Raw genomic sequence first — 22,212 nt, forward strand, 5'->3', positions numbered from 1 at the left:
CGTCAACATGGCTAATCCTGGCTTGCCCGCATTTGGAGCTAAAGGTGGGAATTTTAAAAATGAGCTGAAACTTGTTAGAAAACAAGTCAAATATCACTACTTTGTCTATCGTGGGTGTTAGTTTTACTTGTAGACATTATTTTTAAGTCCAGTACTATGGAATAAGTGTAGCAGCTTAGGTTCTTTAACGTTTCAGGTGCAGATGCATTTAAACAACAATTCCACTGTAAGGCAGTAATATGACAGAAGCTATTTTAGGAAATGACAATTACTGTACTGTATTTTTCGGAGTATAAGTCGCTCCGGAGTATAATAAAGATGCATAATAAAGAAGGAAAAAAAACATATATAAGTCACACTGGAGTATAAGTCGCATTTTTGGGGGAAATTTATTTGATAAAACCCAACACCAAGAATAGATATTTGAAAGCCGATTTAAAATAAATAAAGAATAGTGAACAACAGGCTGAATAAGTGTACTTTATATGAGGCATAAATAACCAACCGAGAAGGTGCCTGGTATGTTAATGTAACATATTATGCTAAGAGTCATTCAAATAACTATAACATATACAAACCCCGTTTCCATATAAGTTGGAAAATTGTGTTAGATGTAAATATAAACGGAATACAATGATTTGCAAATCATTTTCAACCCATATTCAGTTGAATGCACTACAAAGACAACATATTTGACGTTCAAACTGATAAACATTTTGTTTTTTGCAAATAATCATTAATTTTACAGTTTGATGCCAGCAACACGTGACAAAGAAGTTGGGAAAGGTGGCAATAAATACTGATACATTTGAGAAATTCTCATCAAACACTTATTTGGAACATCACACAGGTGTGCAGGCTAATTGGAAACCATGATTGGATATAAAAGCGGCTTCCATGAAACGACAAGTAATTCACAAACAAGGATGGGGCGATGGTCACCAATTTTTAAGCAAATTGTCGAACAGTTTTAGAACAACATTTCTCAACAAGCAAAGACTTTAGGTATTTTACCATCTACGGTCCGTAAAAACATCAAAAGGTTCAGAGAATATCACTGCACGTAAGCGATGATATTATGGACCGTTGATCCCTCAGGCGGTACTGCATCAAAAACCGACATCAGTGTATAAAGGATATCACCACATGGGCTCAGGAACACTTCATAAAACCACTGTCAGTAACTACAGTTGGTTGCTACATCTGTAAGTGCAAGATAAAACGCTACTATGCAAAGCAAAACCCATTTATCAACAACACCAAGGAACGGCGCTGGCTTCGCTGGGCCCGAGCTCATCTAAGATGGACTGATGCAAAGTGGAAAGGTGTTCTGTGGTCTGACGAGTCCACATTTCAAATTGTATTTGGAAACTTTGGACGTGGTGTCATCCGGAACAAAGAGGAAAATAACCATCTGGATTGTTAAAGGCGCGAAGTTCAAAAGCCAGCATCTGTGATGGTATGGGGGTGCATTAGTGCCCAAGGCATGGGTAACTTACACATCTGTGAAGGCACCATTAATGCTGAATGGTCCATACAGGTTTTGGAGCAACATATGTTGTCATACAAGCAACGTTACCATGGACGCCCCTGCTTATTTCAGCAAGACAATGCCAAGCCACATTCAGCACATGTTACAACAGTGTGGTTTCGTAGTAAAAGAGTGCTGGTGCTTTCCTGGCCCGCCTGCAGTCCAGACCTGTCTCCAATCGAAAATGTGTCGCGCATTATGAAGCGTAAAATACGACAGCGGAGACTGTTGAACGAATGAAACTCCACATAAAACAAGAATGGGGAAAGAATTCCACTTTCAAAGCTTCAACAATTAGTTTCCTCAGTTCCCAAACGTTCATTGAGCGTTGTTAAAAGAAAAGGTGATGTAACACAGTGGTGAACATGCCCTTTCCCAACTACTTTGGCATGTGTTGCAGCCATGAAATTCTAAGTTAATTATTATTTGCAAAAAAAAAAAAAAATGTTATGAGTTTGAACATCAAGTCTTTGTAGTGCATTCGACTGAATAAGGGTTGAAAAGGATTTGCAAATCATTGTATTCCATTTATATTTACATCCAACACAATTTCCCAACTAATATGGAAACGGGGTTTGTAGAATATGCTTGTCAAGGCGTGGACTTGGGGTTTGTTTTCCTGGAAGGCAAAGGAAAGTTGGAGCGGGGAAGGCGTGAAGGTAAGGACATGATTTAAACAGGAACAAACAAAAGGCGCTCACAAGGAGGTACAAAAACATGGCTGTGAAAACAAAACTTGCACTAGGGCACAAACTATGAACATGAAACAAAACTCGATATCTGTGACATGAAAAAACAAAAACGTACGTGGCATGGCAAGAAGCATAACTATGGACCGGCATGAGTAACATAGGTAAGGTCACCAGGCTGACTTCCTGGCAACTTTCGGTTTAAATAATAGTTACATGATTAGTGAAAAACAGGTGGGTGACTTTCGGACAGGTGAAAACTAACAGGTTGGCATGGGAACCAAAAAAATGGAGTGAAAAAACAGGAACTAATTGAGTCTTGTAGTAAACTAACACAACTAAACAAAACATGATCATCAAGACATGACAATGCTATACCTTTACCAAACAATCTGTCACTCCTAATCGCTAAATCCCATGAAATCTTATACGTCTAGTCTCTTAGGTGAATGAGCTAAATAATATTATTTAATATTTTACGGTAATGTGTTAATAATTTCACACATAAGTCGCTCCTGAGTATAAGTTGCACCCCTAGCCAAACTATGAAAAAAACTGCGACTTATAGTCCGAAAAATACGATACTTGTGTAGCAAATTCTACATTTCCTGTGCACACCAACATGCATGACACTAACTAAAGAACAGTCAAGCCATCGGTACCCGTATGAGCACGATACAACACCCGCACAAACATTGTGAAATAATCAATGTGTTGCTTTCAATAACATTGCCACACACTTAGCACCTGTGCATTTAAGATGGCTTGGTGATATGCTGTGTTTTTTTCCAGTGCAGGAACAAGCTCGCTTCTTGCAGGTAATTACACAAGCAGATTGCTTTCATGGTCTCCGAACTTCCGTAAAGGTCACAGTTTATCTGGAAGAAAGGAAACGCACACACAACTAGATTGGGATCTATCAACCATGTTCAACTGGGCACACAAGCAGGTGTTTTGGATTTGAATTCCATCCATCAAACAAGCCGTTGTTATCACTCTAGCTGTTTGTATGGGGGTTTTTCATTTGTGCTAAAGATTTGTACTAATACATCCGAAATAGATATAATTCATGATCATGTTCTACATCAATCTGGTTAATTGATCTCACAGCCACAAAGCAATGCAATGTCCACTCACTTCAAGTGGAGCGTTTTGAAACATTGTTCCAATGCAGGGGTCGGCAACCCAAAATGTTGAGAGAGCCATATTGGACCAAAAATACAAAGAACAAATCTGTCTGGAGACTGTGATAGCAAAATTACTTGTACTCGTTCTAATTGATGATGTTCTTTGAACGGGTCGCCAAAAGTTGTTTATTGGGCTCAGGAATGTGACGCTTAGCAAGAGATCTATTATCTGATCAAGCTTTGTCTCCTGTGTCTTTGATGTAACATGTGAACTTTAGTTGACCTGGGCATATGTGTCATCTATTCTTGACCCCCAACAGAGCTAAATATTTCCCCTTTCCTGAGTGACCATGAATACCATGAATTGATTAACGTGGACCCCGACTTAAACAAGTTGAAAAACTTATTCGGGTGTTACCATTTAGTGGTCAATTGTACGGAATATGTACTGTACTGTGCAATCTACTAATAAAAGTATCAATCAATCAATCAATCAAACCCCCCCCCTCCTGGGCAAATGACAGGCTCTCCCCTTCACAGGACTTTGGGTATTCATTCCACTGGTGTACTGTATGTAAATGAGCATGGAGGGTGGGACTTCCGAGAATGTATAATTGTCATGTCAAATTCTAAAAGAGTTAGAACAAGCTGGAACGAACGGATGTGTCGTTCTGGTTTGGTCTCGCTTTGCAAAGCTTGTTATTATTTGTTTGTTACTTTAATAAATCATTTTAAATCTATTTGTCACTAAAGGATCGTCTTTAAGAAATTTCCACGACAAGACGCACATAATTAAAAGTTGTATATAAGTCTTATAATGAAGGCCACACATGATGTAATTGTCTATATTAGCTATAATAGCCTACTATCAAAATGACTACGTGTTGCAGGCTGAAGCAAATCTTCGTTGACAGAAATGTAGAAATGTAATATTTATTCTACACATTTTTACAACAATAGAAACCATTAGTTAATCAGAGGCTACTCAGAAAGTGAGATAACTACTGGAAAATACTGTATTTTAAATGGCTAAAGTTAAAGATGTGTGTGTCCTAGTTAAAGGAAACAACAGGCTGTCTTCTTTTAATAGATTTAGGTAATGTTTGCTGTGGTCTGGAACAACATGGCACGCAAACAACTACCTGAAATGCAGCCAATATTACATACAGATAACGTGTCATGAGACATGAAAATATAAATTAAATACAAAGAGGATAAAAGTAAAGGATATCAAATGACCTCAAGTATATCTACAAATGTTAGTATGGGTTAGCTTGAAGTCATGCACTGACCGAATATGCCTGATTAGTGGTGGTTAGAGTGTCCGCCCTGAGATCAAGTCAAGTCAAGTCAAGTCAATTCAGCTTTATTTGTCAATTTCTTTACATGTAAAGACATACAAAGGAATCGAAAATTTGTTTCGCACTCTCCCATGCGTAGACAAAAAGAAAAGAAAACACAACAGTAAAGTGCTACTTAAATATGTGTACCTACTAAAATGACAATATATATAGTTCCTATTGTTTTTAAATAGGATATCAGTAGTGCAAATACTTATGATATAGCAGTAGATGTGTGCAATTCTGCATAGTCATTTTTTCTGTGGTTCATGGGGTTTAGAGTTCAGGTTGTTCCGGGGAGGGGGATTTCAAAGTCCTGACAGCCTGTTGGATCGGGCTGAGGATTGAGGGGGGCACGGGGGGGGGGAGTTCAGTAGCCTAACAGCCTGGTGGTGAAAGCTGTTGGTGAGTCTGGTGGTGCAAGAGCAGAGGCTCTTGTATCTTCTTCCAGAAGGAAGGAGGCTGAACAGGTTGTGTGCAGGGTGGCTTGCGTCACTCACAATTGTGAGTGCTTTGCGGGTGAGGCGGGTGGTGTATAAGTCCTGAAGAGATGGGAGTGGTGCACCAATGATTTTCCCAGCTGTTTTCACGATGCGCTGCAGGTCTCTTCTGTTGTGTTGAGTATAGCTCCCGCCCCACACAGTCATGCAGCTAGAAAGGATGTTTTCAATGGTGCCTCTGTAAAAAGTGGTCAGGATGGGTGGTGGAGCACTTGCCCGGTTTAGTTTTCGCAGGAAGTAGAGGCGCTGTTGGGCCTTCTTCACCAGTGATGCGGTGTCGGTAGTCCATGACAGGTCCTCACTGATGTGCACCCCCAGGAATTTGGTGCTCCTTACTCTCTCCACTGCAGCACCACCGATGGTCAGTGGCAGGTGTTGAGCGTGGCCTCTCTGGAAATTGACAACAATCTCTTTTGTCTTGCTGACATTCAGCAAGATATTGTTGTCCCTGCACCACGTGGTCAGGAGGTCCACCTCTTTCCTGTAGTGAGTCTCGTCGCCCTTGGTGACGAGACCCACCAGAGTTGTGTCGTCCGCAAACTTAACGAAGTGGTTGGAGCTGGAGGTTGGTGTGCAGTCATGTGTCAGTAGAGTGAAGAGCAGAGGACTGAGCACACAGCCTTGTGGGGCCCCTGTGCTCAGGGTGATGGTAGGTAGAGATCGGTAGGTTGTGAGTTCAAACCCCGGCCGAGTCATACCAGAGACTATAAAAATGGGACCCATTACCTCCCTGCTTGGCAGTCAGCATCAAGGGTTGGAATTGGGGGTTAAATTACCAAAAATTAATCCCGGGCGCGGCACCGCTGCTGCCCAGTGCTCCCCCCACCTCCCAGGGGGTGAACAAGGGGATGGGTCAAATGCAGACGACAAATTTCACCACACCTAGTGTGTGTGGGACAATCATTGGTACTTTAATATTTCACTTTAACATGTCAACAACATCAACAAAGCGCACCTTTGTGCATTCAGGAACAGTATAAAACTTTTGGTGGACAAAATGAGACAAAGGAGTGAAGATTTTACATGTAAACAAACTGCACATACATACTAAAACAAAAAAAAAACATTTCCCCCCCTATCTTTTTCCATTTTCAATCCTTTTTTAAAATTGCTCCAGGGAGCCACTAGGGCAGCACTAAAGAGCCGCAGGTTGCTGACCACAGTTCTAATGCTAACAATGTGCTAAAAAGTAAAAAGCAAATCCATCAAAAAACTGTCATTTAGTTGTGATGGAGATTTTCTATGTTATTTAACCTTTATTTAACCAGAAAAAAATCCCATTGATATTAAGAACCTCTTTTTCAAGGGAGTCCTCGCCAAGAAACAGCAAAGTTACACATACAATCAGATTCACATTAAAATGACAGGATGGACATCAAGTAAAACAGTAACAAATAACTGAGCGTGGTGTCCTCACTTTGGTTGCGTGTCTGGTTTGAATATTTCGCGACATAGCCTATGTCTTTCAAAGATTCAAATAACTTTATTGCAAACCAGCACGAAGGGGAAATTACTGTCAAAACTCCACAAACACACCAAAATGTTTTTACTCACGCTCAACGACTCTGCCCGTAAAAAAACAATTTGGATGTTTAAAAACAATTAAAAAAAAGATTCTTAATTGTAAAAAATTAAAAAACGATTTGCTAGTCTAAAAACAATTTTCAAGGATGTGTTTTTCTTTAGACTGACGGCTATGGTTTCTTCCCTGCTGAACACAACGGCATAACAACATAACACTAAATAACAGTTTGAATTACAAAGAGGGGATGATAAAACAAATGTGTTAACCTGGCGGTCGAGTTTGTTTCCCTCTCTTCTGTCAGCAATTTTACTCCCCACCGTGCTCTGCTTCTTTTTTGGTATTTTTGCCGGACGACACCATGCGCAAATAACAATAGTTCTGACGGGAACTCTAACTGTGTGGATCGCAGGGTGGAATAATACAGAATTTTCCAGACAAAAGGGCGCACCGGGATGTAAGGCGCACTGCCGATAAATGGTCTACTTTTGATCTTTTTTTCATATACAAACCCTGTTTCCATATGAGTTGGGAAATTGCGTTACATGTAAATATAAACGCAATACAATGATTTGCAAATCCTTTTCAACCCAAATTCAATTGAATGCACTACAAAGACAAGATATTTGATGTTCAAACTCTTACACGTAATTTTTTTTTTGCAAATAATAATTAACTTATAATTTCATGGTTGCAACACGTGCCACAGTAGTTGGGAAAGGGCATGTTCACCACTGTCTTACGTCACATTTTCTTTTAACAACACTCAAAAAACGTTTGGGAACTGAGGAAACTAATTGAAGCTTTGAAAGTGGAATTATTTACCATTCTTGCTTGATGTACGGCTTAAATTGTTCAAGAGTCCGAGGTCGCGTTGTCGTATTTTACGCTTCATAATGCGCCACACATTTTCGATGGGAGACAGGTCTGGACTGCAGGTGGGCCAGGAAAGTGCCCGCACTCTTTTACTACGAAGCCACGCTGTTGTAACACATGGCTTGGCATTGTTTTGCTGAAATAAGCAGGGGCTTCCATAACGTTGCTTTGAGACAACATTTGTTGCTCCAAAACCTGTATGGACCATTCAGCATTAATGGTGCCTTCACAGATGTGTAAGTTACCAATATCTTAGGCACTAATACACCCCCATACCATCACAGATGATGGTTTTTGAACTTTGCACCTATAACAATCCAGTTTCCAAATATAATTTGAAATGTGGACTCGTCAGACCACAGAACACTTTTCCACTTTGCATCAGTCTATCTTAGGTGAGCTCGGGCCCAGCGAAGCCGGTGTCGTTCCTGGGTGTTGTTGATAAATGGCTTTCGCTTTGCATAGTAGAGTTTTAACTTGCACTTACAGATGTAGCGATCAACTGTAGTTACTGAAAGTGGTTTTATGAAGTGTTCCTTAGCCAATGTGGTAATATCCTTCACACCCTGCCCCCCCCCCACACACACACACACACTCTAGGGGACCGAAAGCAATGGATGTCGAACGGGTCTAACATGATACTGTGAAAGTTCAATCCATAGTGGATCCAACAAAGCCGCGATAGTCCAGTCCAAAGCGGATCCAACACAGCAGCGAGAGTCCGTCCACACGAAACCATCCCAAGCGGAGGCGGATCAGCAGCGCAGAAATGTCCCTAGCCGATACACAGGCGAGCGGTCCATCCTAGGTCCCGACTCTGGACGAGCGGTCCATCCTGGGTCCCGACTCTGGACAGCCAGTACTTCATCCATGGCCATCGGACTGGACCCCCTTCACAAGGGAGAGTGGGACATAGGAGAAAAAGAAAAGAAACAGCAGATCAACTGGTCTAAAAAGGGAGTCTATTTAAAGGCTAGAGTATACAAATGAGTTTTAAGGTGAGACTTAAATGCTTCTACTGAGGTGGCATCTCGAACTGTTACTGGGAGTGCATTCCAGAGTACTGGAGCCCGAATGGAAAACGCTATACTACTGCTGTGATTATATGCATCAAGTGTTAATTCAATGCTAAGGCAAAATATTGAGATGTATATCCTGTATCGTGACATGGCTTAAAAATATCAAGGTATTAAAAAAAGGCCGAATTGAACAATTTCTATCTCATGAATGTGTTTTGGTAAAACTCATGCATCAAATTACACAAAAACAGTATCTTCCATTCACACCTCTCCACCATCTTGGACAAGACCAACGAGCTGTCAAAGGACCTCAGGGACAAGATTGTAGAATTGCACAAGATTGGAATGGACTCAAAAACCATCAGCAAGAGACCACTATCGCCTCATTAGTTCAGAAATGGAGGACATACAAGATTAAAGTCTTTTTGCTCTGAAGCTCCTTGGAAGATTTCAGAAAACCAGCAGCTGTGACAGCCAAGAACAACCAAACATCTCCCTGCCACAGTCTCCCCAACTCACTTTGCCACTGATTAGTGATTGGGAGAAGGTGCAACTCGTGGCCGTGACCGGCACAGGATTGATTGATTGATTGATTGATACTTTTATTAGTAGACTGCACAGTTCAGTACATATTCCGTACAATTGACCACTAAATGGCAACACCCGAATACGTTTTTCAACTTGTTTAAGTCGGGGTCCACGTTAATCAGCATTCCTAAAAGAAAACACAAATGAGAGGAGGGAGAAGGACACGATAAAAAACATCATGGTAGGAACATGACAGCCATTTGCTAATTGCGTGCAACTGAAATGATTCCGAAATATAAACATGCTGATGTGGTTTTTTGAACTGATCGGATGATTAATTTACTCAATGTTGTTTTAAACAACTATGGAGCTACTGAACTTCATGCACGGTCTTATCTGGGCTAGAGCCCAGGGGCCCAAGCTACTCAGAAGCCCCTGATTTTGACGGCAGAATGCAATGGTTTGTTGTTCATAGCTGTCATGCGCAACCATCTCAGCTTCGTCTCGCGATTGTGTACCCTCTTGCCCGCATGAAAGGCCAGCGTACTACAAACCCCGTTTCCATATGAGTTGGGAAATTGTATTAGATGTAAATATAAATGGAATAAAATGATTTGCAAATCATTTTCAACCTATATTCAATTGAATGCACTACAAAGACAAGATATTTGATGTTCTCATGATGCTGACTTTTGAACTTTGCGTCGATAACAGTCTGGATGGTTCGTTTCCCCTTTGGTCCGGATGAAACAATGTCAAATATTTCCAAAAACAATTTGAAATGTGGACTAGTCAGACCACAGAACACTTTTACACTCAGCATCAGTCCATCTTAGATAATCTCGGGCCCAGAGAAGCCGGCGGCGTTCCTGGATGTTGTTGATAAATGACTTTCGCTTTGCATAGTAGAACTTTAACTTGCACTTATAGATGTAGCGACAAACTGTATTAATTGAGAGTGGTTTTCTGAAGTGTTCCTGAGCCCATGTGGTGATATCCTTTAGAGATTGATGTCAGTTTTTGATACAGTGCTGTCTGAGGGATCGAAGGTCACGGTCATTCAGTGTTGGTTTCCGCCCATGCCGCTTACGTGGAGTGTTTTCTCCAGATTCTCTGCACCTTTTGATAATATTGGGACGGCGTGGCGCAGTGGGAGAGTGGCCGTGCGCAACCCGAGGGTCCCTGGTTCAAATCCCACCTAGTACCAACCTCGTCATGTCCGTTGTGTCCTGAGCAAGACACTTCACCCTTGCTCCTGATGGGTGCTGGTTGGCGCCTTGCATGGCAGCTCCCTCCATCAGTGTGTGAATGTGTGTGTGAATGGGTAAATGTGGAAGTAGTGTCAAAGCGCTTTGAGTACCTCGAAGGTGGAAAAGCGCTATACAAGTACAACCCATTTACCATTTACCATTATGGACCGTAGATGTTGAAATCCCAGAATTTCTTGCAATTGCACTTTGAGAAACGTTGTTCTTAAACCGTTTGACTATTTGCTCACGCAGTTGTGGACAAAGGGGTGTACCTCGCCCCATCCTTTCTTGTGAAAGACTGAGCATTTTTCGGGAAGCTGTTTTTATACCCAATCATGGCACCCACCTGTTCCCAATTAGCCTGCACACCTGTGAAATGTTCCAAATAAGTGTTTGATGAGCATTCCTCAACTTTATCAGTATTTATTGCCACCTTTTACAACTACTTTGTCACATGTTGCTGGCATCAAATTCTAAAGTTAATGATTATTTGCAAAAAAATAAATAAAAATGTTTATCAGTTTGAACATCAAATATGTTGTCTTTGTAGCATATTCAACTGAATATGGGTTGAAAATGATCATATGGAAACCGGGTTTGTACTAGTGAGCTAAAACCACAGGCAGTGTCTCGGAATGCCAGCACTTTCCTTGCAGTTGACTGGCCTTTAACACACCTGTGGGCATGGGCGTTTTGAGGTTCGCCAGGGCGGGTGTTGTTGAGGTTTGGGGTCGGGGTGGTGGGAGGGCCCTTGGGTTCAGAAGTATAATATTTCCTCCGATGCAACTGTGTTGAGAACAATTACGCATTCATAATTGCACAGCTATATGTGAAGACAAAATCTTCCTCTGGTGACTTTGTCTGTTTTGTCATCATAAATACAAATTAATTGCCCAACTGGACACTAGTAATTAAATCATTACATACGTTTATAAATATATCCATGTTTCACCACTATGTTTTTTGAATGGTTTAAGTATTACATTTTGCATTGGGGTTATTCAACCTTTATTTATTTACAAAAGGTGATTTCTACAAGCTATTCCTCATTCATTTCAAACGTCATTGTCGATGATTTTGCTACGACGAAATGTTCTCGCAAACAAGGGTTGTTGATATTTATAACACCTTCCCTTTTCAGGAGCGTCTGTTAATGAGCCTACTGCCCAGGAATGTTGCCATGGAGATGAAGGAGGACTTCCTGAAGCCGCCCGAAAGGATCTTTCACAAGATCTACATCCAACGTCATGACAATGTCAGGTATGGCGGTGTCATGACAACTGTGGACCTGGTGTGTTTTGATCCAGATGTCGCCTGCTGAGGCGACACAGTCAAGAATAGACTTGCAGCAATTACTATAAAGCAATGAAGTAGATTTAATTAAATTACATACATTTTAGAAAGACAGAACAAAATCAGTTTTCAGGTCAGGGGAGGTTTTTTTTATATTTATACTGTATTCCTTATACTGTACATATACATTAAGCACTCAAAAAGGTTCCCCCAAACCCAAGATTTTTTCAATTTCATTGAGGCCAGTTAATTAGTTCCTATTGTTTAGATTTGGACAGCTGTGCAAAAAGAGGCAACCAGAAAGTTAAGACAAGACAAAGAAGGAAGCTGTCATGTTTTGTGGTCACGTTCTGTTTGGTTTTGGAGTTATTATGCACTCTTGATTGTTTTGTCGCCATGACTACCAATTAGTTTTCACTTGTCATGTCACGCACATAGTTCATTTGGACTCATGCACCTGTTAGTCACCACTGCATTTAAGCCTGTAGTTGCCAGGCAGTCAGCCTGGCGACGTCACCCTCTACACACCATGCTGATGAGCCATGCTCTTTTCTCGTTCCACGTAAGTTTTTGTTACTCATGCCGTCGTTTGCAAGTTTTGTTTTATGTCCATAGTTTACGTTCTGGTAACAGTTTTGCTTTCATAGCCAAGTTTTGTACGTCCGCTGTGAGCGCCTCTTGTTTATACTCCTTGTTTTTGTAAATACTTTGGAGTTAATAATAAAGGATGTCATTACCTTCACGCCATTTCCGGTTCAGTCGATTTGCACCACGGGAAAACAAACCACACACCATAGTCCACGTCTTGACACAAGCAGGAGAGGAAAGGGGAGTGTCTGCCCTTGATGAGCGCCAGTGAGAAAGTAACTAATTGTTGCAAAAGTGGTGCAGACCGCCCTATGACGTTTTTTGTGTTTTACGGCTATGTCACCATGGAGACAGTCATTTCACTCCATATTCTTGTTATCCTGCTCCAACCCGTGGCATTTTGTGGAACCTGCAGCACGCTACTACACTGCAAAAACTGAAATCTAAGTGAGATTAAATATCTCAAATAAGGGGGATATTTGCTTGTTTTCTGTCTGATAAGATAATTCTTCTCACTAAGCAAATTTTATGTTAGTGTTTTACTTGTTTTGAAGTGTTTTGGTCCTAAATGATCTCAGTACGATATTACAGCTTGTTGCTGAGATTGTATGACCTACATTGAGTAAAACATGCTTGAAACTAGAATATCAACTGTTGCGAAGCTGTGTCCTCAACACTCACAAGTATAACACTCCTTTTTCAAAGTAACCATTTCTTATTTCAAGCATGGACAAAAAAAAAATCATGACTTTAAAACAGATGCCAGCCAAACGGACTTTGCTGTTTTATTTTCAATGAAACAAGAGAAAATATGTACTCATATAGTAGTGCAGTTGGCACAGTACAGTCAACGACAGTTAATGTTTAAAGGGGAACATTATCACCAGACCTATGTAAGCGTCAATATATACCTTGATGGTGCAGAAAAAAGACCATATATTTTTAACCGATTTCCAAACTCTAAATGGGTGAATTTCGGTGAATTAAACACCTTTCTGTTTATCGCTCTGGAGGCGATGACGTCAGAATGTGACGTTGCCGAGGTAACACAGCCGCCATTTTCATTTTCAACACATTGTAAACATTGGATCTCAGCTCTGTTATTTTCCGTTTTTTTCGACTATTTTTTGGAACCTTGGAGACATCATGCCTCGTCGGTGTGTTGTCGGAGGGTGTAACAACACTAACAGGGAGGGATTCAAGTTGCACCACTGGCCCGAAGATGCCAAAGTGTCTGCCGCCAGACCTCCATTGAATGTACCAAAGTGGCTCCACATTTTACCGGCGATGACAGACATGGCACAGAGATGTATGGATAACCTGCAGATGCATTTGCAATGATAAAGTCAACGAAATCACAAAGGTGAGTTTGTTGATGTTGACTTATGTGCTAATCAGACATATTTGGTTGCGGCGTGACTGCCAGCTAATCGATGCTAACATGCTATGCTAATCGATGCTAACATGCTATTTACCGGCGGTGCTAAAGTAGACATGGCACATAGATGTATGGATAACCTGCAAATGCATTTGCAACGATAGTCAAAGAAATCACAAAGGTGAGTTTTGTTGATGTTGACTGCCAGCTAATCGATGCTAACATGCTATGCTAATCGATGCTAACATGCTAATTACCGGCGGTGCTAAAGCAGACATGGCAAAGAGATGTATGGATAACCTGCAGATGCATTTGCAACTATATTACATTTCCTTCCACCCACATTTAATGCGAAAAAAACACTTACCAATCGACGGATTTAAGTTGCTCCAGTGTCACAAGATGCGAAAGTCCTGATCGTTTGGTCCGCACATTTTACCGGCGATGCTAACGCAGCTATTCGGCCATGCTATGGCTATGAATAGCGTCAATAGCTATTCGCTCAATAGCATCAGTTTCTTCTTCAATACTTTCATACTCCAACCATCTGTTTCAATACATGCGTAATCTGTTGAATCGCTTAAGTCGCTGAAATCCGAGTTTGAATCCGAGCTAATGTCGCTATATCTTGCTGTGGTATTCCCATTGTTTGTTTACATTGGCAGCACTGTATGACGTCACAGGGAAATGGCTAGCGAAAGTAAGGCACTTTAAATCTTTATTTAGGGATATTCCGTGACCGGTAAAATTTAGAAAAAAAACATAAAAAAATACAACAAGCCACAGGGAACTATTTTTTATTGTTTTTAACCCTTTTGAAATTGTGATAATGTTCCCCTTTAAACATTTAGCATTTCAAACTATTTTGAACAGAAATAGTTCATGCACATTCACGTAAATTCTTCAAAATTACAATAAAATTTTGCTGGGGGCCGGACTGTATATATATATATATATATATATATATATATATATGTATATATATATATATATATATATATATTTTTTTTTTAATATATATATATATATATATATATTGATATATATATACTGTATATATATATCAATATATATATATATATATATATTGTATATATATCAATATATATACATACATATATACATATGTCTTGATTGGATTATCCAGACAATAGTGCTCGATACCGTTGTAGAGCGCAATATGTAGGTGTGGGAAAAATCCCAAGACTACTTCATCTCTACAAAACTGTTTCATGAGGGGTTCCCTCAATCATCAGGAGATCCCTCAATCATCTCCTGATGATTGAGGGAACCCCTCATGAAACAGTTCTGTAGAGATGAAGTAGTCTTGTGATTTTTCCCACACCTACATACATATATACATATATATATATATATATATATATATATATATACATATATAAATATATATATATATATATATATATATATATATATATATATATATATATATATATATATATATGTAACCGGTGGTCTTTTCCTCTGCGTTTTGTGGCTTTTATGGAAGACGACCGACACCATGGGTTTCTCCTCTGCACTTTACTGATAATACAGAATACAATTGTCATCAAAAACTTTGTGCCATCGTCGAGCCCCTCTCCCGTTATCGTGGACAAAAAGGGCGGGCGTAGTTACATACAAAGTAAAATAAAAACATACCTGATAATACAGAATACAATTGTCATCAAAAACTTTGTGACATCGTCAAGTCCCTACACAAATATAATAATGAACAAGAAATTAATTAAAGTTCTCAACAATATTTTCTGTCGACGCATGGACGACTACCTCTCTCGTTATCGTGGACAAAAAGGGAAGTTGGAAGGCGTGTCCAACGCATATAAAAAGACAGGTGTCAGTTATTATTGCAGTAGGCGGGACAACAAGACTGTCACATGGGGATCGCATTTTAATGCGGGATCGTTCCTCCAATGCAAACATAGACACTCCGGACAACAACGTAAAGGTAAGGTGATTTAATAACAAAAACACTGGTGCAAAAACAGACAAAAAGAACAAAAGAAATGCGTGCCGAAAAGCACAGAAGCTAATGCTAACGTTAGCACCGGATCAGGGAACAAGAAATCTAGAACAAACCAACGTAACAGTTGCATACCGAAAAACAAGGGACCAAGACCGACTGTCGGGACAAGGCAGGCTTAAATAGGAAAGTAATTAACAAAAACAGGTGTGCGTCTGGAACCCGCAGCAGGTGAAATTAATACATTGACATGGTGACCAAACTAACTCACAAGGTGCACAAACAAAGGGAGTCCAAACTAACAGAAAATAACTCAACTAAACATGATCTAGCCCACGGATCATGACACGAGACAATGGTTCCACATTTACATGTAACTTACATATTTTGTGTAATCATAACAATAATAAAACATTAGAAAATACATTATTTACAAGACGTAATTGACCCTGTTACATATATATATTTATATATATATATGTATATATATATATATATATATATATATATATATATATATATATATATATATATATATATATATATAAATTCCTCGCGCACTAATTGACTGAAAAATGCATTTTCCCATAGATGACATGACATCATCGATGGGAAAATGTATTTTTAGACCATATGATTTGTCTGCCTCACAATACGAAGTTCCTGCAGTCCTGGGTTCAAATCCAGGCTCGGGATCTTTCTGTGTGGAGTTTGCATGTTCTCACCGTGAATGCGTGGGTTCCCTCCGGGTATTCCGGCTTCCTCCCACTTCCAAATACATGCACCTGGGGATAGGTATATTGGCAACACTAAAATTGGTCCCAGTGTGTGAATGTGAGTGTGAATGTTGTCTGTCTATCTGTGTTGGCCCTGCGATGAGGTGGCGACTTGTCCAGGGTGTACCCTGCCTTCCGCCCGATTGTAGCTGAGATAGGCGCCAGCGCCCCCCGCGTCCCCGAAAGGGAATAAGCGGTAGGAAATGGATGGATGGATGGATGATTTGCCTGAGCGACTAGAAGACCCCGAGAGTAACAAGGGGTTGCCTTTCCATTAAGAAAAATAAACTATTTTTTTGGTATAAGTTTGCTGGTTTCAAGAAATGTAATGCCGTGCGCATATCATTATGTCCAGATAATGGCACTAACATTTACTTAAAATAAGAATATTTTTCAACATATTGAGAAAAAAGGTCACATATTTTTTTTTTCTATTAAGTAAGGTTGAGGTTAGCTAATTTTACTTGTTTTGGAAAGTCTTGACAAGTCAAATTTTCTTGTTCTATTGGCAGATAAATGTATAATAACCCTAATTTTGTTTTGTTTTTTTTCCTGAATTTGGAAAGCTGACTTGCAGTGTATGATCTGTGCCACATTTTGATGTACAACGGAAGCCATGGTGCATTCTGGGAGGCACTGGGACTAAATGCTGCACTGGAACTATTTAGACGCAAGAAAATGTGTTTCAAATAGGAGATTATTTTTGGTGTCTGCTGGCCCCAAATCAGTCCTTAAAGTGATCACATTATGAATTTTTTTTCTGCATTTATATTGTGGTCTACATAACATGTGATGGTGGTGCTTTGGTCAATATTTTGCACAGAATTGGTTTTTGTCACGCCTATCAAGGCTGTCCTTTGTCACCGATTCTGTTCATAACTTTTATGGACAGAATTCCTAGGCGCAGTCAAGGCGTTGAGGGGTTCCGGTTTGGTACCCGCAGGATTAGGTCTCTGCTTTTTGCAGATGATGTGGTCCTGATGGCTTCATCTGACCGGGATCTTCAGCTCTCGCTGGATCGGTTTGCAGCCGAGTGTGAAGCGACCGGAATGAGAATCAGCACCTCCAAGTCCGAGTCCATGGTTCTCTCCCGGAAAAGGGTGGAATGCCATCTCCGGGTTGGGGAGGAGACCCTGCCCCAAGTGGAGGAGTTCAAGTACCTAGGAGTCTTGTTCACGAGTGAGGGAAGAGTGGATCGTGAGATCGACAGGCGGATCGGTGCGGCGTCTTCAGTAATGCGGACGTTGTACCGATCCGTTGTGGTGAAGAAGGAGCTGAGCCGGAAGGCAAAGCTCTCAATTTACCGGTCGATCTACGTTCCCATCCTCACCTATGGTCATGAGCTTTGGGTCATGACCGAAAGGATAAGATCACGGGTACAAGCGGCCGAAATGAGTTTCCTCCGCCGTGTGGCGGGTCTCTCCCTTAGAGATAGGGTGAGAAGCTCTGCCATCCGGGAGGAACTCAAAGTAAAGCCGCTGCTCCTTCACATCGAGAGGAGCCAGATGAGGTGGTTCGGGCATCTGGTCAGGATGCCACCCGAACGCCTCCCTAGGGAGGTGTTTAGGGCACGTCCAACCGGTAGGAGGCCACGGGGAAGACCCAGGACACGTTGGAAAGACTATGTCTCCCGGCTGGCCTGGGAACGCCTCGGGATCCCCCGGGAAGAGCTAGACGAAGTGGCTGGGGAGAGGGAAGTCTGGGTTTCCCTGCTTAGGCTGTTGCCCCCGCGACCCGACCTCGGATAAGCGGAAGATGATGGATGGATGGATATCATGTTTTATTTTGGTCATGCTATGTTTAGTTTTTTGGACATTTAGTTCTGTTTTGCATTTCCTTGTTTGTCTTACCATGCCAACTGATTTAGTTTTCTGTCATGTCTGATCACGAGTTTTGTATGGCCATATTACCCCGAGCATCCCCAATCTTATCTATTCTCAAAGCTAAGCAGTGTCTGGCCTGGTTAGTACTGCCTAGGAATACCAGGTGCTTTGGACTCTAAGTTCCTTTTTTTTCACGCCCTGTTTTGTTACCATGACAACCAATCAGTTCACCTGTCTTGTCTCACACCTGTTTTCACTTATCATGTTCATTATTTAAGCCACAGTTACCAGTTAGTCAGTCTGGCAACATCACCTCACTCACGCCCTCGATTATCTGCTTCATGCCTTGCAATGCTGTCCATGTTGTCCACGTAAGTTTTTGTTATTCATGCCACTGCACATGTGTTTTTGTTTCATGTTTGTAGTTCATAGCCTTTGTGCTAGTCTTTTGTTTCATAGCCCAGTTTTTTGTACCGCCATTGTGCGCGCTTTTTGTTGGTTCCTGTTTTTAGTTTTAGTGTTAAAATAAAGATGTCTTTACCTTCACGCCGTTTCCACTCCATTCGCTTTGCACCTCGGGAAAACAAACCAAGACCAAGTCCAAGCCTGACAGTTTCTACAAACCACCTTCAACCCACTTTATAGCTCGGTTGGTAGAGCGGCCGTGCCAGCAACTTGAGGGTTGCTGGTTCGATCCCTGCTTCCACCATCCTAGTCACTGCCGTTGTGTCCTTGGGCAAGACACTTTACCCACCTGCTCCCAGTGCCACCCACACTGGTTTAAATGTAAAAATTAGATATTGGGTTTCACTATGTAAGAGCTTTGAGTCACTAGACAAAAAGTGCTATATAAATATAATTCAGTTCACTTCACTTCACTTTCAGAATGTGCTGTTTTGTTGGCGCTCTTATTTATTTGCCAAAGCCTTCCGGCAGGGCAAGCCCCCTTCTATTTCATCTTCACCCCGTCAGCTATGTTCGAATTTCTAAAGCTTTCATATCAAGTCTACTAACAAATATCCCGTATTTTCCGGACTATAAGGCGCACTTAAAATATTTTTTTTTCATCAGAAATTGACAGTGCGCCTTGTAACCCGGTGCGCCTAATGTACAGAATTATTCTGGTTTTGCTTACCGACCTCAAAGCTATTTTATTTGGTACATGGTGTAATGATAAGTGTGAACAGTAGTTGCCGGTCAAACATAATAGATACATGTAGACTGCAATATAATGACAGTCACACACAAGAGATATGTGTGGACTGCAATATGACTCGAGTAAACAACACCAACATTTTAAATGTTCCATTGAAAAAATAGAATATTACACACGGCGCCCAAAAATCGATTAAAATGTTTTACTACGACTTTGGTAAGCTGTAAAGCCGCACTGCTTGATGGATTGTACTGTGCTTCAACATAGGAGTATTATTATGGTTTGTGTATAAGGTAAGACCTGTTATCTGGCGGTTTGTTTCGCAATATTATTCAAAAGCTAATTTTCTTACCTTCTGGTACCTGCTGATCTATATTTGGGATCGGCATAAGTCCTGAAAATTTGCGCGCTTCCGACTTTGTAGTCCATGGCGCCACCATAGTCGATAAGCTTCTTCTTTTTCTCTATCTGCTTGTTATGGGACATTCATCCTCTGCTGTTGCCATTTCTAATATATAGTAATGTAAAGTTCTTACTTATATCTGTCAGTACTCTCGCCATCTATCAATCCATTTACTACCGCTTATTCCCTTTGGGGTCGTGGGGCGCTCTGGTGCCTATATCAGCGTACAACCGGGCGGAAGAAGGGGTACACCATGGAAAAGTCGCCACCTCATCGCAGGGCTAACTCGCCATGAAAGCGCTAAAACATACCGGTATAGTGAGTTTACATTATACACCCAAGGAACTTTAGTTATTAGAGGGCTCCAGTCAGATGGTTTTTCACGGTACACATTTACGGCGTTGTTGTTGCACTAGTGAGCCACGGATGAGGAGATGATTATTGATTTAAGTAAAGTTTGAATGTCATTAAAACAGTTAGCGCCATCTTTTGACACTTCTTCCACTCCCGTCCTTGCACGCTACACCGCTACAACAAAGATGACGGAGAAAAGACGCTGCCGAAGGTGAGCCACGTAAATAAGACCGCCCACAAAACAGCGCATCCCGAAGCGACTGTCAGAAAGCGGCTTGAAGATGGTCTGTAAAACATAATCTATGCAACATTTTGACTATAGAACCACCATTACATGTTATGTAGACCACAAGGAAGTGTTTTCAATTTTGAAAAAAAATAATAATAATAATATGACTCCTTTAATCCATCCATTTCCCACCACTTATTCCCTTTGGGGTTGGGGGGCGTTGGTGCCTATCTCAGCTACAATCAGGCGGAAGGCGGAGTACACCCTGGACAAGTCGCCACCTCACTGCAGGACTCCTTTAATTCGCCTTATATGTGAAAAAAGATCAAAAATAGACCATTCACCAGCAGTGCGCCTTATAATCTGGTGCACCCAATGGTCCGGCAAATACGGTGCTGTATGTTAGAGCTATACACTACTTTTATTAGAAATGTCAACAGCGGATGATTTTAGCATGCATATGTATGAGCCAGTCTGCCCACAACAAGAGGATAGAAAACCGTAGGGAACCCTTAGACTACAACTGAATCAAAATTGCGGACTCGCGCAAGGTTCTTCAGGTAAACCTTTACCATATAAGGAGATATCCGCTGATGTAACTGAGCAAAATCCGTCACAGTCTTCTCAAATTCAAAATGGCTTGTTTGGAAAGAGGCAACAGTGTTTTAATAATAGCTCCACCGTGCCTTAATGGTTTGAATTCACATTTTCGGGAGTTATGGGGATCCCAATTACACAATAACAGGAGCCAACAGGTAAAAAAAGTTGGATTTGCATAATACGAACACTTTAACTGTTGTCTGGCGTTCGGGTCTGTGGGGCCCGTTTTCATTTTTTATTAAAAGAAAAATGATAAAATTCATTAATTTTTCAAACTGAGACTCACTACCTTTGGCTCATTTTCTGGGAAGAACAAATATCAGAATACATATTTAATGACCACACACCATACACCCCCCTTATTAGCCTCGGGTCCAGTGGACGCGGGGCTAATAGAAGCGTGGAAATTGATGTTCTGTGTACCAGACGCACCCTCCCACCCACCCACAGCAGGCCTAGACAGGAGGAGGACAGAGTGTAGGTACACAGAACATCAGAGGGTCAAATGTGCGAGAAAATGAGAGCAGACCGTGTTGACAAACAATGTTGCAACCTTGTGTGGGAACCGCAGGTGCAGAAACACAATACAAGAATCCCTGTGGGATCCAGAAACTGGCAGAGAATTTTTCCGTGCAACGTTCATATTGTTGTTACTCAGCCAGCGTTTGGGGGTCTGGTGGACCGGTTGCATTTTGTGGCTTTTAATGCCTCACAATCAAACACCTTTATGTTAAAATTCTGAACAGTTGTTTATCTTATCCCATAAAACATCAGTTCAGTATTTTGACATAAAAGTGTTTTGATTTGACACTTTTACGTTAAAATACCGAACAGATGTTTATCTTATTCCAAAAAAACATCTGTTCAGTATTTTAACATAAAAGTGTTTGATTGTGAGGCATTAAAAGCCAAAAAATGCAACGGGTCCATCAGACCCACAAACGCTGGCTGAGTAACAACAATATGAACATTACACAAGGGTTAAATCATTTATCAGCTCAAAAATTAAATTGCTCGACAGATAAGTCAAATATTTCTTATTTCTTACAGAAATATTTAGATTGTCGACACGTTGACGGATGATTCTCTCTCGCTCCAACGTTGCACTAATCGCCTCCATTTGACCGCGGCCGCAGAACAGTGCCAGCCCTCATTAATCACATAAGCAGGGCTTGTATTTTTGGCAGACGCTGCAACACGACAGATCAGTTCAGGAAAAAAATCTGATTTTATGGGACATTATAGC

General features: G+C 41.0%; 1 protein-coding gene across 1 annotated transcript in view; it reads left to right on the forward strand.

Annotated features, from left to right (window-relative positions):
- The window catches only part of adcy1a (adenylate cyclase 1a), a 196,422-nt gene that overhangs the window by 38,216 nt on the left and 135,994 nt on the right, over nt 1-22,212 (forward strand). Inside the window, exon 3 of the mRNA XM_061883768.1 lies at nt 11,524-11,642. Within this exon, the coding sequence (XP_061739752.1) occupies nt 11,524-11,642 (119 nt within the window). The remainder of the gene's footprint in view (nt 1-11,523; nt 11,643-22,212) is intronic.

The sequence above is a fragment of the Nerophis ophidion genome, linkage group LG22 (genome assembly GCF_033978795.1).
Source record: "Nerophis ophidion isolate RoL-2023_Sa linkage group LG22, RoL_Noph_v1.0, whole genome shotgun sequence".
NCBI classification, from domain to species: Eukaryota; Metazoa; Chordata; class Actinopteri; order Syngnathiformes; family Syngnathidae; genus Nerophis; species Nerophis ophidion.